An 18,370-nucleotide genomic window follows, 5' to 3' on the forward strand; every position below is an offset into this window, starting at 1 on the left:
AAGACCGGACATCCATCCTCAATGAAGCAGCAGAAGTCTTCATTCATCCAAGCGGCAAGAAGTCTTCATCCAAGCCGGCAGAAGTCTTCATCCAGATGGCATCTTCTATCTTCATCCATCTGGCGCGGAGCGGCTACATCTTCAAGACATCCGGCGCGGAGCATCCTCTTCTTTCCATGGCGACTGAAGGTTCCATCTTGGATGAAGTCCCTTGAATTCAGATTGGCTGATAGAATTCTATCAGCCAATCAGAATTAAAGGTGAAAAAATGTATTGGCTGTTGCAATCAGCCAATAGGATTGAGCTTGCATTCTTTTGGCTGATTGGAACAGCCAATATAATGTGAGCTCAATTATTTTCTAATTTGCTTTGTTCTCTTGGTATCCTTTGTTTAAGAAGCAGCAATGCACTACTGGTAGCTAGCTGAATGCATAGGGTAAGCCAATAACATGAGGCGCACATGTGCAGCCATCAATCAGCAGCCCCTGGGTCCTCCTAGGTATCCTTTTCAACAAAGGATACCAAGTGAACAAAACACATTTAGACAATAGAAGTAAATTAGAAAGTTGTTTAAAATTGTATTCTATCTGAATCAAAAAATATAAAATGTGGGTTTTATATCCCTTTAATTATATACCCTTAAATATTAGAAACTCTTTTTGCATTATCACATAGCATGTCCCTGTAATAGCTCAGTGCTAAAGGTAATAGATTACCTGAAACAAGTTTATAAATATATAGATTTATATAGTAACAAAACTGTCAATATACATTTCTATATTTTTCAGATTGCTGATTTTGGCTTGTCAAAATGGCGTCAGTTTTCTAAATCACAATCTTTTAGTGATTCAAGTCCAACAGGAGGAAGTATTGTTTACATGCCGCCAGAGGAGTATGATCATAGAAACAAAAACAAACGAGCAAGTATTAAACATGACATGTACAGGTATTTTTTAATTTTATCCAATCTATATAGTCTTGTGAAAAAACAACAAAATTACAGTTCATTTCTATGTGACAAAGACTGCTCGGGGCTCTTTAATAATGCAAGATGTAGGGGAAAAGTGTGCATAGAATTCTAAAAGTTCAATGTTTAGGAAGCATTTTCTGCACAAAATATTTGCTCATGTTTAAGGAATATTAAAGGGTCATTGAAGGTTTTTTATTTATGCATTAGAAAATATTCACTATATAGCAACAGATCTGCATGCAAAATAAATGTGTATATATATAAAAAAAAAAACAGGGGGCTGAGCCATCACCTAAACTAAATGGTCGCATACTTGCTGAGCTCCTGCAAGTTAAAATATAAAACCGATAAAAAAATAGGGTATATACCACTTATAAACAGCTAACATATATGAGACACTGGATGACTACATCTGCTTGATCTTACAAAATTGGATCTAAGAAGCTACTTGCTGAATACTGCAGATCAAGTGCCTCGTAACACAGGGTTCATTCCCTGATGGACCCGACGCCACTTGCTTCCACCCATCATTAACAGCTTCACTACCGATCAATATTGACAACGTAACTCCAATCCCACAAAAGACAGCGCAATCTGTGAAGGCAAACAGATAGACTCCAATAGTGCAATATTGTATGTAAAAAAACAGCACTTTATTGACAAACACTTTAGCCAGAATACTCACAATATGCGAGATAAAAACATGCACAAAAAGGTATCTTTGTGTAGCGATATAGCCCGGTGATTGTGTGGTCAAAGGAAGCTTGGGAGAAAAGCAGCAGATTTTCCGGTCGGCGTGTGACGTCAACACCCGACAAACAGCTGATCGATGTTTCCCTTAGTCCCAATACACACAGGCTTGCCGAGCTTGCAGAGCTTGTTGCCTCAACGCGTTTCTCGCCCCCTACTGGGCGCTTTCTCAAGAGGAATAGTGATCTACCGGACTGTCTCTTCCTTAATTTATATCCAGTGCAACAGCACCATCTATCTAAAGAATCAATTATTGCACTTAATATTGGAATAATATTAGATGAAGATTTGTAACCACTCAATATATTATCCTATTCTAATATCCAAAACAGTTAGTAGTCTAAATTTTTTAAAAGTAATAATTTAACATGAGTAGACATATATTCTTATATACACAAGATTAATAAATACATGATTAGTTGGGTCCTAAAAACAGTATATTATACTTATCACTAACTAAATTAAAAGAAATTTTTAAAAATACATTTTTTTTTTTTTTTTTTTTTTTTTTTTTATTTTAAAAATAAATACATAATACATTAATATAAAAAATTATTCTTTTATATCCATTTTCAATTCTAAAAATTAAATTAAATTGCTTGAAAACCTTTATTATTATTAATAATATTATTAATTGTTCACTAATGTTACAATTTATGTTATGTATGCTGCCACATCTAAGTCGACATTTAGACCCCTAGGCGCAAGAGTTCCCAATTTGTATATCCAGAATGTCTCTCTGCGCCTAAGGGCCAAAAGTCTGTCACCACCCCTGGAACTTGGTTTAATCATTTCTATGCCCATCACAGTAAGGCATTTCGGATCACAAGCATGTTTTTGAGAGTAGTGAATTGGTACACTATGTTTTAAGATAGGCTTCTTTATATTATAAATATGTTCACTAAATCTCTTGGATAGGCATCTCTTCGTACGACCTACATATTTCAATCCACAGCTACACTCTAAAAGATATACTACATAAGAGGTTTTACACGTAATAAATTGTTTGACTGTATATTCCTGTCCTGATGTTGATGTGAAAGCTGATCTTTCTTTATTAATACATTTACACATGGGGCACCTAGCTTTGTGACATCTATAGGTACCTTTTAAATTTAAAAAATTGATATTATGCTTGACTGGTTTTAGTTCCTTCAACTTACTTGGGGCCAGTATGTTTTTCAAATTAGTATTTTTTCTATATACAACATTTGGCTTTGTATCTAATTCATTTTTTATCAGAGGGTCCCCTTTTAGAATAGGCCAAAATTTATTAAGTATTTTTTTAACATTCATAATACCTTCTCCATATGTAGTAATAAATTTAACTGTTTGTGTATTTGATTTTAAAGCTATTTCTTTTTGTTTGTTTAATAAGCATTCTCTATCTATCTGATCCACTTCATTCATAATATGTGTTAAATGATCTCTATTATGTGATTTGCATATCAATTTTTCTTTTAAAATTTCTGCCTCACTATTATAGTCATCTATTTTCGAACAATTTCTTTTTATCCTAACAAATTGACTTTTGGGGATATTTTTAACCCATTTTTTATAATGGCCACTAGTGGCGTGTAATAGACTATTGCTGTCTACCGATTTTCTATAATTTTTGGTGTATATATTATTGTCCTCTATAAACACCAATAGGTCCAAAAATTCAATTTTCTGCTGTTGGATATTGCCCACAAACTTTACATTAAAATCATTGGTGTTAATAAATTCAATAAAATTGATTGCTTCAGTTTCAGGGCCCTCCCAAATAATAAAAACATCATCTATAAAACGTCTATAAAAAATTAAATTGTTTTTGAAATGGCTGTCTTTCCAAATAAAATTCTCTTCAAAAAGACCCATAAATAAATTGGCATACGATGGGGCAAATTTCGTCCCCATCGCCGTGCCACATATTTGGTGAAAAAAATCCTTCTCAAAAACAAAATAATTATGTTCTAAAACAAATTTAATACAATATTCTAAAAATCGTATTTGATTGTCTGGAAACATCCCCTTTTCCTTTAAAAAATGAGAACAAGCTTTAATTCCAACATTATGTTGGATAATTGTATACAGTGAGGTTACATCACAAGTGATGAACCTCATCTGACTGTTCCATTTGATATTTTGAAGTTCATGTATTAGGTGTACCCCATCTTTTAAGTAAGATTTTAATTTCACAACAAGGGGTTGAAGGAAGTAATCAATATAACTCGACAGATTTGCTGTCAATGAGTCGATACCCGAAATAATGGGTCTTCCTGGTGGGTTTGAGATCGACTTGTGTATTTTTGGCAAGTGATACATGATTGCCAGTTTGGGATGTTCATTATATAGGAATTTATACTCATCTTTAGTTAGAATATTCTCTTCCATCCCTACATTCAACATATTTTTTAACTCATGTAAAAAGATCTTAGTTGGATCACCTTTTAATTTAATATAAGTAGATGAATCACTTAATAATCTCAATGCCTCATTTATATACACTTCTCTGTCTTGAATTACTATGCCTCCACCTTTATCCGCTTGGCGAATAGTAATATTATTATTATTAGTTAAAGAATTCAACGCTTTTCTTTCAAAGGTGTTGAGATTATCTTTAAAATCAATATTAGCAGGTAATGTTTCTAATTCTTTTTCAACCAAATTCTTAAAACTTTTAATATATTCTCCCTGTGCACTGATCGGATAAAAGGTAGATTTGACTTTCTTGTTACTATGTATATAGATATCATTTAATGTATGTGAGTCATCATCATCTAGTAGAGAATTCATATTTTCCAGAGCTTCAAGATCATCAATTTGTAATACACTCTTCTGTCTATTCCCTGATTGTTTTTCATTGGAAGCAAAAAACCTTTTTAAAGTTAGATTTCTAATAAATCTTTGGAAATCTATAAACACTTGAAATTTATCTAAATTCTTTTTAGGGGCAAAGGATAGACCTTTACTCAATAGTGCCAGGCTTCCACTATCAATTACATATGATGATAAATTGTAAATGCTTGCCTCATTTTTCTCTCTTATTGAATTCTTGCACTTTTGTAATTGCTTTCTCTTCCCTGATCTGCATCCTCTCTTTCGCTGAATCTTCTTTTCCGTTGATTGTACCCCTCCACTGGCATTTGTGGTTCCCTCTCTATTCTCCAGTTCTGATTCCACCTCTGGTTCCTGTCTTCCCTCTCTATTGAGTGGGGTTTCCATCTCGTTTGTCTCCATGGAGATTCTAAAAAATTAGGTTCAGAAGCTCTACAATGATCATTCTCAAAAGAATTTCTTGATAATGATTGGTCAGAAGGAACCTTCGGTCTAGCTCCTTCAATTCTTGGATCTCTCTCTCTAATTTCTAATACTTCATACCTATTTGTATGATTGTAATTTGAATGTTCTTTATGTTTATTTTCTCTTTCAAATCTATCATAATAATAGTCATCTTTACTCTTTTTTGTTTCATTAAATTTTCTATTATTAGAATTAAAGTTATTAATACCTTTACTTTTATTATAAGGTTGCGGTTGATAATGGGCTTCTACATCATTCTTGTTGGTACTTAAACTATTATTGGATTTTGGATCTTTCTTATCGTTATTGTTATTACTTTCAATAGCATAATATTGATTAACTTTCCTATTATAGAAAGTTCTAGGCTTCCAATTGTATTTCTGTTCATTCTTGTAGTCTAACTTATCTCTTCTTAATTTATTTGATTTACTTATACTTAATTCCTTTGTTAGTTTTTCAACACCTTTAATAATGTTATCATAAAGTTTTTTATATTCTTCATTTGTTAAGAAACTATTAACTTTAGTTTCAATTTTTTCAATCGCAATCTGAGTTGTTTCTAATCTTCCTTCCCTGTATTTGATTAATAACTTAATTAATTTGAAGGAGCAATCATCTAGAGCTGCCTCCCACTCTGTCATAAACTCCACCTCATCTAAAGCAAAGGCTGGCTTTTTTAATAACCTTAACCCTCTAGGAATAATTTTATGCTTGATATAATTTTCTAATAATATTATGTCCTGCCAATCCTTAGCATCCAAAATTAATAACTTTTCATATTCCCTTAGGGTATCCTGTGGGTTCTCATCACATGCACCCTCCATAGTGTCAACTTCTAATAAATCAAAGGATCTTCTCCTATTTGTTCTGAAATTCAAACTACTCATAATTGCCAAGTGGTTAGTGCAGCTGATCTAAAACAATTACTACTAGCACACAAACCACCAAAAACAATCAGCGCAACAGTCACTCAGCAAATATATGAATATGTGTATGGGAGATATTAACTAAAGATATATATAGCAATAGAATGGACACAGCACTAAAATAGCACAAAAAATGGCAATAAATATGGATCTAAATATTACTTAATAAAGGTGTTATATCGGTAGCGAATAGTCCAAAATAATAAAAGTCCAAAACAGGTTATAAACTCAAATTGAGAACAGTCTTACTAATACTGAAAGATGGTGTCTGGAGAATTCTTTTTGAAAACGCAGTTGCAGCTGCTTGAAAAACACTGCTTGTCCTGCAGCTGATACACAGTAACTCCAATCCCACAAAAGACAGCGCAATCTGTGAAGGCAAACAGATAGACTCCAATAGTGCAATATTGTATGTAAAAAAACAGCACTTTATTGACAAACACTTTAGCCAGAATACTCACAATATGCGAGATAAAAACATGCACAAAAAGGTATCTTTGTGTAGCGATATAGCCCGGTGATTGTGTGGTCAAAGGAAGCTTGGGAGAAAAGCAGCAGATTTTCCGGTCGGCGTGTGACGTCAACACCCGACAAACAGCTGATCGATGTTTCCCTTAGTCCCAATACACACAGGCTTGCCGAGCTTGCAGAGCTTGTTGCCTCAACGCGTTTCTCGCCCCCTACTGGGCGCTTTCTCAAGAGGAATAGTGATCTACCGGACTGTCTCTTCCTTAATTTATATCCAGTGCAACAGCACCATCTATCTAAAGAATCAATTATTGCACTTAATATTGGAATAATATTAGATGAAGATTTGTAACCACTCAATATATTATCCTATTCTAATATCCAAAACAGTTAGTAGTCTAAATTTTTTAAAAGTAATAATTTAACATGAGTAGACATATATTCTTATATACACAAGATTAATAAATACATGATTAGTTGGGTCCTAAAAACAGTATATTATACTTATCACTAACTAAATTAAAAAAAATTTTTAAAAATACATTTTTTTTTTTTTTTTTTTTTTTTTTTTTTTTTTTTTTATTTTAAAAATAAATACATAATACATTAATATAAAAAATTATTCTTTTATATCCATTTTCAATTCTAAAAATTAAATTAAATTGCTTGAAAACCTTTATTATTATTAATAATATTATTAATTGTTCACTAATGTTACAATTTATGTTATGTATGCTGCCACATCTAAGTCGACATTTAGACCCCTAGGCGCAAGAGTTCCCAATTTGTATATCCAGAATGTCTCTCTGCGCCTATTGACAACGGCTGGACACTGGAGGGTCGGGGCTCCGCTCCGGGTCTGGCTATTTTATTGTGGTCTGATCTTGAAGTCTCCTTGAAGCAGAGAGGCTGAGCCGGAAACTTTTCACATTACGGAGACCGAGGTGAGCAGCCGGGATACTGATGTACATAGATCCGCTCACTATAACCTCCAGCTCCCACATACCTGGCAACAACTATCCTCCCTGTATCTAGCGGTGGGTCATAGATCTCGGCAGAGCCAGGGACTTAATTACTAGACCTTGTGGGTCCCAAGGTGAAAGCGCAGAGGCGCGAACGGCAGCCATCTTGGTTTCTCCTAGGAACATTGTGCAGTAAGTGCCGGAATCATCGCACCTGCAATTTGACTCACACTGACAATAACTGATTAGACATCATCCTGAATGTATGTAACTTTCCTCCTCTTAGCACTATCCACCTAAAACTCCCCAACATATCTAATCTGACATTGTGTTATACTTGGTCTTTGCTTGTCACCACGGCACAGATCCTATAAGCCACAGGGGACAAGAATTATTGAAACAGTGCTCATAGTATCTATATGACATTCATACCATATTTAACTTAACAAGGAACCTGTCTTGCAGGGGGACTCAGAGTGCATCCGAACCACTGGGATTACACTTACATATGAGAAGTGCAGCCACTGTGTTGCTACAGTTTTGATCCACATATTAAGCCTTTACTTGCATCCTATCATTCTGTAAGTACAACCACAGTCTGATCTCTCAACCCTGGGTTTTTCACAAATAGAGCCTCTCGCTTCCCATTTCCCACTGGTGATTTCCTAGTGGGTCATATCCAACGTCCCTTGTCCCACATCGTCATTAGATGACACTCTCCCTGGAGGGAGAGGTTCATGAACCAATGTTTCACTAAGGTTTTTCTCAGCTGACCACGAGTGGCTAAATTAAGATTGACACCAGGAGGACCTTATTCTACCCCAACATTATTTTTGTATCATAGTGAAAAGTTTTCAAAACATTCTGTTTTACTCCATGCTCTGAAATTAGCCCCAACAATCCTGTTGCTATAATATGTCTCAATCTGCTAGACGTAAATCTAAACCAACACAACCACCTAAAAAAACAGTTGCAGAACATTTTAAAGACCATCCCTCTTTAAAGGGTCAATCGATCAGAGAATCCAGTCCATCACTAAACCTGAGCTACTCTGAAAGCAGCATGGAGTCTCAATCACCAATGGGGGACACCATATCCTCCAATATCGTTGAGGTTTTAACCAGACAAATTAATATATTGCAAGATTCTCTGACCAAAGAGATTAAAGGATCTACTGCTGAACTACACAGGGATATAGCTGCCCTGGGGGAGCGTACTGACACCCTTGAATGCAAACATGAAGACTTAGCTGTAGACCATGCAAACCTCCTATCCTATTCTCAGAATCTTTCTACACAAATCTCAGATCTGGAACTGGAACTAGCAGATATGGAGGACAGATCTAGACGGAATAACCTACAATTTTGTGGAATATCAGAAGATATTGGTCCTCTGGACCTGGAAGCTTATGTTATGGAACTTTGCAAACATCTTCTACCCAACTTGGATCCCCCGGGACTTATTCTAGATAGAGTACATTGAGTGGCAAGACCAAGAAATGTATCTCAAGATAAACCTAGAGATGTTCTGGCTAGGATTCACTTCTTCACCCACAAAGAATGCATACTGAGAGAGAGATGGCTAATAAACAACAACTTCCAACCAAGTTTCAACAAGTAGCCATCTATCCAGACATCTCCAGCTATACTCTCCAAAAAAGATAATTTAAATCTCTTACTTCAGGCCCTTAGAGCAGAAAATATTAGGTATCGTTGGGGTTATCCCACCAAATTTATAATCACAAGAAATGGAGATACTCACACTATTCTTACCCCACAAGAGGGCTTCAGACTGTTGAAAGACTGGGAGATTACTCCCCCAATAGAACTCTCGGCAAAGGATCCTTCAACTTCTAAACTCCAACCTGCAGCACCTGTGTGGGAACCCCTACCCCAGAGATCATCTACTTGATCAGAAATCCCAACCAAATTCATAATTTCCTGTTGTGAATTCTAATAATGTTCCAAGTAAAGTGTTGGACTGTTTTTGATGTATGCTTTGTGCTGATGTGGGGGGTGCTCCTGGCTCCTAACTCAGAGGGCAGCTATTTGAATAGTTTAAAAGACTTACTAATGTTCATGCCTCCTTGGAGTTTGGGGTTGGGGGGACCCTCAACATATTTTGTTACTGGGCTCTCCTTATAGAGGACTAAGGTAATTTTAATGATAAAAATGTTGTTTATATCCCTTTGCTCTCTTACAGGTTTATATTTCCTATTTTTAGGAACTATATATAACACCACAGGAATCTGCTCAAATATCATTGTTCCTTACCTAAGTTCCGGGTTTTGATATGTGCTATGGTCCTTAACATACCCTATGGGGATGGAATTCATACCTTCTAAGCACACAATTCCCTGCACCTACATTCATTGAGCCCTACGTATGTAGAAATTGACACTTAGTGTACTACCCAACACCTCCTTCCAACATTTATGGTGCAAGAATTATACCGCACAGTTCATTTCCCCCTTTTAAAGTGTCGATTCTTCTATAGAGTTACATATTTGTAACAATCCCCCCTTATCACATAAATACTGTTTGTATTTTCCCCTAATACGGGGACCGGAGAGGTCAGCTGCCTTCTTCGTAGGCAAACCTCTTCTGTCAGCGGTCAAATAAACCGCCATACCTATTGTAGGTAATCAGACTCCTACTGTTACCACTAACTTATATTTATGTTTAATAGTTGAATTTCAATTATATACAGTTAAGTTTCAAAGGTTTTGTTCTTTCTGATAACAAGTTTATATTGTTACCTGTATCTAACAAACCTTTTGCTTTTTTCCTAGTACACCCTGCTAGTAGAACATAAAACTGCATTTCACTTATTTAAAATAGTGCTCGGAGGCAGTGCAGGCGGGGTAAGTGCTCACTAACCCTTTCCTCCCACCTATTCCCCTACATTTCTCAATCATGGCAGAAACCCCTGACACTATAACTTTTGCCTCCCTAAATGCCAAAGGCCTCACCCACTAAGAGAAGACTATTAACTAACTCCATGAAATTCTTAAAAGCTCAAGTCCTTTTCCTACAAGAAACTCATTGGCTAGCCTCACAGCGAGAACCATACAGGTTTCTGAATATCCTACCATATTTTTTTCATCCTATACGGATAAGTCTAGAGGAGTGGCTATAATAGTCCATAAGACTGTAAGCCTTGAACTTATTCATAAGGAGACAGATGACCAGGGAAGATATTTAATACTTATCTGTAAACTAAACGGCATACTATTCACCCTGGTTAACATATATGCCCCTAATTAGGCTCAGCCTACATTTTTAAGGGAAATATTAACTAAAATAGAACCACTCAAAACAGGAACTATGGTCTTGGGAGGGGACTTTAACATGATATGAGACCCATTGACTGACAAAAAGACTCAAACAGGTAAGGAAATAGATGCTTATACCATAAACACGGCTTGCAAATTTAGACACCTTATAACACAATATAATTTATATGACATTTGGCGGGCCCTTCAGCCTAATGACAAAGATTATACATACTTCTCTAGGCCGCATAACACATATTCTAGACTGGACAATTTATTCACTGACTCTTGGACACTTAACAAAGTTTTAGCTTCCAGCATACGTGTATGCTCCTGGTCGGACCACAACATCCTACTGTTCACTCTTTCCACAGACTTATCTAAATCATCCAGACCGACCTGGAAATTCCCTAAACAATTGTTACATAGTCGAGAATTTAGAACATCCCTTCAAACCTCCATCACGGAGTTTATAGCTATAAATGAGACCCCTCACATGTCACAACAGATAATATGGGCCTCGCTAAAAGCATTCATTCATGGTATATGCATTAAGAAACAGGCCTCTAGTCGGACTCAGAGGGGTTCCTCATTGGGGATGCTGGTATCATCTTTAAGAGCCAAGGAACTCCTTAATAAATCCTCCCCTTCCCCACAGCTAGCTGACGAGATAAAAACACTTAGAGCCCAATTGGTAGATAGAGAGATGGAAAAGGTCAGGGAAATATATTCTCGTTTCAAGCAAGTGATGTATTATCAGGGCAATAAGGTATCTGCCTTGTTGGCCCGAAAATTGCGTGGCAGAACTTCAGCGGCCAGAATCTTAATATTGAAGAAGGGCCAAAAAGTAGCTAACTCCCCTAAAGACATAGGAGAAATGTTCGCAGAATACTATGCCGGATTATATAATCTTAAATCTTCTATGTCACATACCGAAGCCTCGGTCCAATGCATAACACTTTTTCTGAATAAACTAAACCTCCCTTCACTCTCGGACGCAGACAAAGATACACTCAAAGTCCCATTTACATTAGCTGAACTCCTTTTAGCCATAAAACATACCCAAAGTAATAAAGCCCCCAGTCCAGATGGCTTTCCATCCGACTTTTATAAGCTTTTTAAGGCAGACGTATGTAACATTCTTCTGAAAGTGTTTGCAGAGGCACGCAAAACGGGTATATGGAGAAAAGAATTCCTTCAGGCAACTATTTTATCTATTCCCAAGCCTGACAAGGATTTGTCTCAATGCAGTAGCTACAGGCCGATTTCATTAATTAATGCTGACGCCAAACTATACGCAAAACTGTGGGCTAATCGACTTAAACTACTGCTTCCCTGATCAGGTAGGGTTCACATTCAGAAGAGAAGAATCTGACAATACCCGAAGAGTCCTTAATGTCTTCTCAGAGGCCGCTAGACGCCGCTGTCCCATACTGGCCCTGTCATTAGACGCAGAAAAAGCATTTGACAGGGTCAGATGGGAATATTTATGGCAGGTCCTGTCACAGTTCAGCTTTCCAAGTGAGGTTATCATAGCCATTAAGGCACTATATACGGATCCTTCGGCTGTTGTAAAGGGACTGGGATTTTCCTCTTTGGAATTCCCCATCATTAATGGCTCTAGACAGGGGTGCCATTTGTCACCCCTAATCTTTGTTTTGGCAGTCAAACCTCTGGCACAATCCATACGACTATCTCCGATGGTCCAAGGAGTTCCGTTGGGAATGGGAGACGAGATGATTGCTCTCTTCGCCGACGACATAACGCTTTTCTTGACTAACCCATTGGGTTCTTTACCTGTTTTATTTGACATTGTAGCTGAATTTGGAAAATACAGCTATTATAAAATCAATCTTTTAAAAACAGAAGCATTGCCTATCTGCATCCCAACATTTGAATTGGAGGTTATGAGATCAACTTACTCCTTTCAATGGTCACTAGACACTATACGACATCTAGGTATTCAATTAGGACCCGATCCCAAACTGGTAGTCCACAAAAACTATACTAATATCATACAAGAGATCTCTACACTTCTTAAGTCTTGGACGTTCAAAGAAGTCTCATGGTTAGGGCGCATTTTGTCTCTTAAAATGAGGATCCTTCCCAAAATAGGTGTTTGCCCCTAAATGTCCCTGCAAAACTGCTATATGGACTCCAATCTTTGTGTCTAAAGTATGTATGGGGACCTTCTAGACCCCGTATAGCTGCAAAAACACTACAAAAACAGTTTGAGCAAGGTGGTGTAGCTATGCCCAATATACAGGGTTATTATGAGGCTGCTAGATTAGCTCATATATCTGCATGGGCAGAGAGAGGGGAACCTCAGAGGTGGAGAAATGCGGAATCCTCAGAATTGCCTCATGGACTAGCACTAGAGAACCTCCTTTGGATCCCATCTTATCGCGTTGATGCTCTAGGAATCGGTAATCCCATTGTTAGAGATAATTTAAAAATGTGGCATACCACTAGACACCTTACCGAAATAGCGCCACACCCCTCTCCGATACATTCTATCCCTAGCTTACTGGTGACCCTTCAAGACATGCATTCCCCACAGTGGAAAGCATGGAATATACAGAATGTTGCTCAGCTTTACTATTCAGGTGAACTTATTCCTCCACAGAGAATTGGCTACCTAATACACGATCTGCCCCCTTGGGCTATGTTTGAATACACTAGGCTATACAATTTCTTAATATCGTGGGGCTTCCCTAAATATGACAGCAGACCCTTGACTACATGGGAAAAACTATGGAAATCAAAAACAAGACTCCCCAAGACCATATCCACACACTACAATCTGATCCAGAAATATACCAATTCTGACAGAATTTGGCAACTTAAAGCTTGGGAATATGACTTATCTAGGACTATCACTGATAAAGATTTACGCAGGGCTATTACATTGACTAGGAAAACTTTACACTGTGCAAACTCCATTGAATCACATATGAAAATCCTTCTCAGATGGTACTATACGCCTATTAGACTATCAAAGATGTTCCCACTCTATTCTCCCATGTGCTGGCGCAACTGTGCCCATCTCTGAAATCATGCTGGAATAAAGTGTTTCAATTGAGTAAAGAAGTAGGATTGTCAGTACCACCCAAACCGGAGATAGCTCTTTTCCATATCTTCCCAAACACCACACCTGTTTTGAGATCTAAACAGGTCATCTTTTTCTTTGCCGCTATGAAACTCACCATAGCAAGAGAGTGGAAGCAAACATCACCTCCAGACATAATAGATGTAGTTGCTACCATTAAATATTTTGAAGAAATGGAAAGAAGCTTCTACTTGAGAATGGATAGGGAAGACCTGTATTGGGCTCTGTAGGAACCGTGGTTCCATTATCAGGACAACCCTAAGTAAACAAATTCTACCTTATCTTGTCTTTTCTGCCATTATAAACGTAACAGATCTTAGCTTATCCTCATTTTACCTAACCTAGCCCTCCCAACCCCCCCTCCCCCCTTTCCTTCCTTCCCCATCTCCACTTTAAGATGTAGCCTTCTTCCCCTTTTCCTCCCCCCCTCCTCCCGACCCTTGCCCCGCCTGGATAATTCGCCAAGTTTTGAACTTATTCCTAGAGGTTTGCATAATATTTACTACAATGTACAGGCTGACTCTAGTACCTATCATTGCATTGTTGTCTTGCCAAATTTATGTTCTTTGTATAATTTGAATTATCTCAAGTGATTTGGTTCATATCATATCATAAATAATATGGTTATCTTTTAAGGAATACCCTAGGGACCTATCTATGACAGATATTTGACAAGCATCTGTAATTTACAACTGCTTACCTTGCTGTTCCAAAATGATTTGTAATCTATCTTCATTATTATTAGAAGCTATATGTGATCTTTAGCTGATACTGTAACTTAATATCTGTTCTTTATTGTTGTTACTCTTATTGGATATATTTTCAATAATAAAAAGCTATGATAAAAAATAAAAAAAAACTTCTCGTTTTGTTAGGAAATATGTTTAGAAGTCTCTGGACACACTCCTTGAAAAGCCTTTTGAATGTGTATCTTACTTTAATGTGGACAATTGGGGAAATATATAAATAAGCTCCGACATAGACCAACCAATCATTGTAGGAGCGTCAGGGCTCTGCATTCCACAGAATGCACTGTAACCTCACTGAGATGAAACACTCTAATTTTCTGGGTTAAATTACAGGAAAAGGAGACAAAATAAATAATGAAATTGCATTGCTATTTTTTTATTAATTATGCATAAAGTAAATGTTATATGGGGAATGAAAGTTTGAGTTTAACACCACTTAATTTTATGTGCATTAACCAAGCATACATTGTAAACATAACTATAAAGACCACTGATGTGCAATTAGTAACCCAGTGCCCTCTGAAGTGCAACACCATATTTTAATAATCTTTATACTTAACCCAAAGCATAAGTGTTTAAAAGGGATTTGTGTTTGAGGAATAGAGTGGATTAATGGAGAAAATGGAGTGGAGTGAGGGAATATTTGTTTTATGGGGTGAGTGTTATCAGTGGTAAAAATGCAAGATTTTACCTATTAGTATGCCACTAAAGTTGACTGCCAATGCCTTATGTGTCTCCCTAGCTTCCAGAAGCACACTACTAACCTATATAATGGGTCTATTATTTTACACTAGTTTGGATACAGTATGAGATTTAAAAAAAAAAAAACATTTAGGGCTTGATATGTTAACTCTCTCTAGCCTGGTGAAGTCAGTTAGTGCTGACTATGCACACGTATCCCCTCTGCCTAATGCAATCAGTACTGCTTGATTTCATATTGCAAATCATTTGTTTAAAAAAAAAAAAATGATCTGTGCTACTTAGTATGCTAGACACATTTACCATATTTTAAGATGATAGTTGCATGTCTAGTAGCTATTAGTCTAAAAGTGAGACCCTATGAAATTGCCTTTTTTTCATAGCCAGTTAAATAAGTGGTCACAATCTACTGTGTATTGTTTAGGGAGACTGCTGTTTTTTTTTTTGCCCATTCAATGTTGTTGTTATGGTAATGAAGTAACACATTATATACTAGATATCATATTGATCTACTGTCATGGATACAAGGATACAAGGTTTTGGAAAAATATGTAGATAAGTAGATTTGAAATTAATCTGTGGCAAATATTTGAAGATACTCCAAAGAGTATTTTTTGTCTTTTTTCAAAAATGTATTCTACTCTGCATATTTATACTGTATTAGACCATCATGTTAAAATAACTCAAGGATAAAATACAGGCTAAATTATCATAAAGTATAAATGTTGAAGCTTGAAGAAATATTTTAGTGTAAAATAAAATGTTCTATTATGTTATGTATTTAATTTGTACTATTTGTTTAGCCAATGCAACACAGTATACCACCTCAGGGGTCAGTTCTGGGGCCTGTTTTGTTTAACATATTTTTCTGTGATATCAGCAAAGGGCTACAGGGGAAAGTATGTCTCTTTGCAGATGATACAACAATTTGTAACAGAGTGGATGTTCCAGGGGGGTAGACAAAATGAGAAGTGGTATACAACAATTGGAGGATTAGACAAACGACTGGGATCTAAAGTTTAACACAGCAAAGCGTAAAATAATGCATTTAGGGAAGAAATATCCAAATGTTAATTACAGACTCAATGACACTACTGACTGTTACAGATGAGGAACAGGACTTGGGAATTATTTATTTCAGATGATTTAAAACTTAGTAAACAATGTAGTAATGCAGCGAGTAAGGCTAGCAGAATGCTTGGATGTATTGGTAGAGGTATTTGCAGCAGAAATAGTAAGGTTCTTATGCCACTTTATAGATCATTAGTTAGGCCTCATCTTGAGTATTTTGTGCAGTTCTGGAGGCCATATCTTCAAAAGGATATTAACAAACTTGAATCTGTGCAAAGGAGGGCTACCAAAATGGTACATGGTCTAAAAAATAAAACTTACCAGGATAGGCTCAATTACCTAAATATGTATAGCTTAGAGTAGAGACGGAAAAGAGGTGATATGATAGCAACTTTCAAGTACGTTAAAGGGCTTAGTAAAACTGATGCTGTGGGTATTTTACATAAAATGGAAAATTCAAGAACAAGGGGTCATGAGCTCAAGCTAAAGGGTAGTAGATTCAGGAGTAATTTGAGGAAGCACTTCTTTACAGAAAGAGTGATTGATTTATGGAATAAACTTCCTCAAGAGATAGTAGCGACAAACACTGTGGGGGACTTTAAAAATGCATGGGACAAGCATAAGGCTATCCTACAAACTAGATAAGTTTATACTTTGAATTGCTGGGCCTATGGCTCTTATCTGCCGTCAATATCTATGTTTCTATGAGACAATCAGGAACAAGCATTCACACACATTCTACAATCGCTGGCCATAACTTCATCATCATTAACAGAATAAAAGAAAATTGCTTTAAAAATAAAATACTCAAACTAAAAAACAAACAAACATATCTTAATGTCTCTTTAAAGATTAGGGGCTTCTAGTTTAATAGATTAATATGTATTTTCATTTGTGTATATGAATAATGTGCTTCAAAATGTATTTTAGCAATTTATTCAATTATTGTATCTACCTTTGGATTGTACATCTGTCACATTGTTCGGATGGTTTAACTATCATTTTTTTCTTTTTAAAGCTATGCTATTATTATGTGGGAAGTTCTGTCAAGAAAAGAACCATATGAAGGTATTTTATATGATATCTACAAATCATGATATTAATTTTATGGATATGTGATTTCTTTTGTAATGTGCAAATCTAGACCAAACAGTGTGTATTAAAAATAATTATCCCGAAAAATAACACATTAACAGCTGTTTTCAAGTTACTGTGATCACAGTAGCGAGCTTTTGGTCCCCCTCACTACAAGCTTTATTTTTACTGTGGATCCAAAGAGTTGTCAGTGATCACAATCCATTTTCAACATCTTTTTGAGGCCAGTTTTGACTTTTCAAATTTGAAACCTTAAGGCACTTGATAAAGCTTTCGGGGCCAAATTATTATATGGCGGGGCGGACATTGATAAATGTCGACAGCATACGCAAGCTTGTGCAATGCTGCCCCCTGTACATTCGCGGCCAATCGGCCGCTAGCAGGGGTGTCTATCATCCCGATTGTATCTGATCGGGATGATTGCAGTCTGCCCCCTCAGAGGTGGCAGACGAGTTAAGGAGCAAGCGGTCTTACGTGCGGAATGAGCAGCATACGCTGCTTAATAAATTGACCCCATTGAATGGAATTTTTAACATTTTTTCAAGACTAGACTCTGAAATAGCTACAGGAGACATTGTAGAGGTGTATTAACAGACATGTTATTGATTCATTAAATCTCTATTCATCACTATAGTTTAGTTATCTAAAGTGAACGGGGAACACATTTATATATGTAAATGTGTAGACTATGTGATATCCTGTAAAGCAAATGGAATCTGCAGGAAAAGTGACATCAGGATCCTAAATTTTACAAATGGCATGTAGTAATCTCTTGATGGGAAATTTTTATTCAGTCACACAATTTTTTATTAATTTGCATACGAAGAGAGAAGCACTCTTGCCCAGTGTGCTTGGAGGAATGTGGCTGCACCTCACTGACGAGGCCCATAGGAGGCTGAAACCATCGTCTGGGGTTGTCATGTTCCTTGTTCAGAGGAGAATTGCCTGGTATTTCGGGGCTGGACTGACCTTACTTGGTGGGATCAGACTGATATACTTCAGGAAAGAATCC

The 18,370-nt window shown here is 36.6% G+C and overlaps 1 protein-coding gene across 1 annotated transcript in view; it reads left to right on the forward strand.

Annotated features, from left to right (window-relative positions):
* RIPK2 (receptor interacting serine/threonine kinase 2) overlaps nt 1–18,370 on the forward strand; it is a 216,209-nt gene that overhangs the window by 73,888 nt on the left and 123,951 nt on the right. Inside the window, exons 4-5 of the mRNA XM_053715180.1 lie at nt 789–946; nt 17,282–17,331. Coding sequence (XP_053571155.1) covers nt 789–946; nt 17,282–17,331 — 208 coding nt within the window. The remainder of the gene's footprint in view (nt 1–788; nt 947–17,281; nt 17,332–18,370) is intronic.

The sequence above is a fragment of the Bombina bombina genome, chromosome 5 (genome assembly GCF_027579735.1).
Source record: "Bombina bombina isolate aBomBom1 chromosome 5, aBomBom1.pri, whole genome shotgun sequence".
In the NCBI taxonomy this organism is placed as follows: domain Eukaryota; kingdom Metazoa; phylum Chordata; class Amphibia; order Anura; family Bombinatoridae; genus Bombina; species Bombina bombina.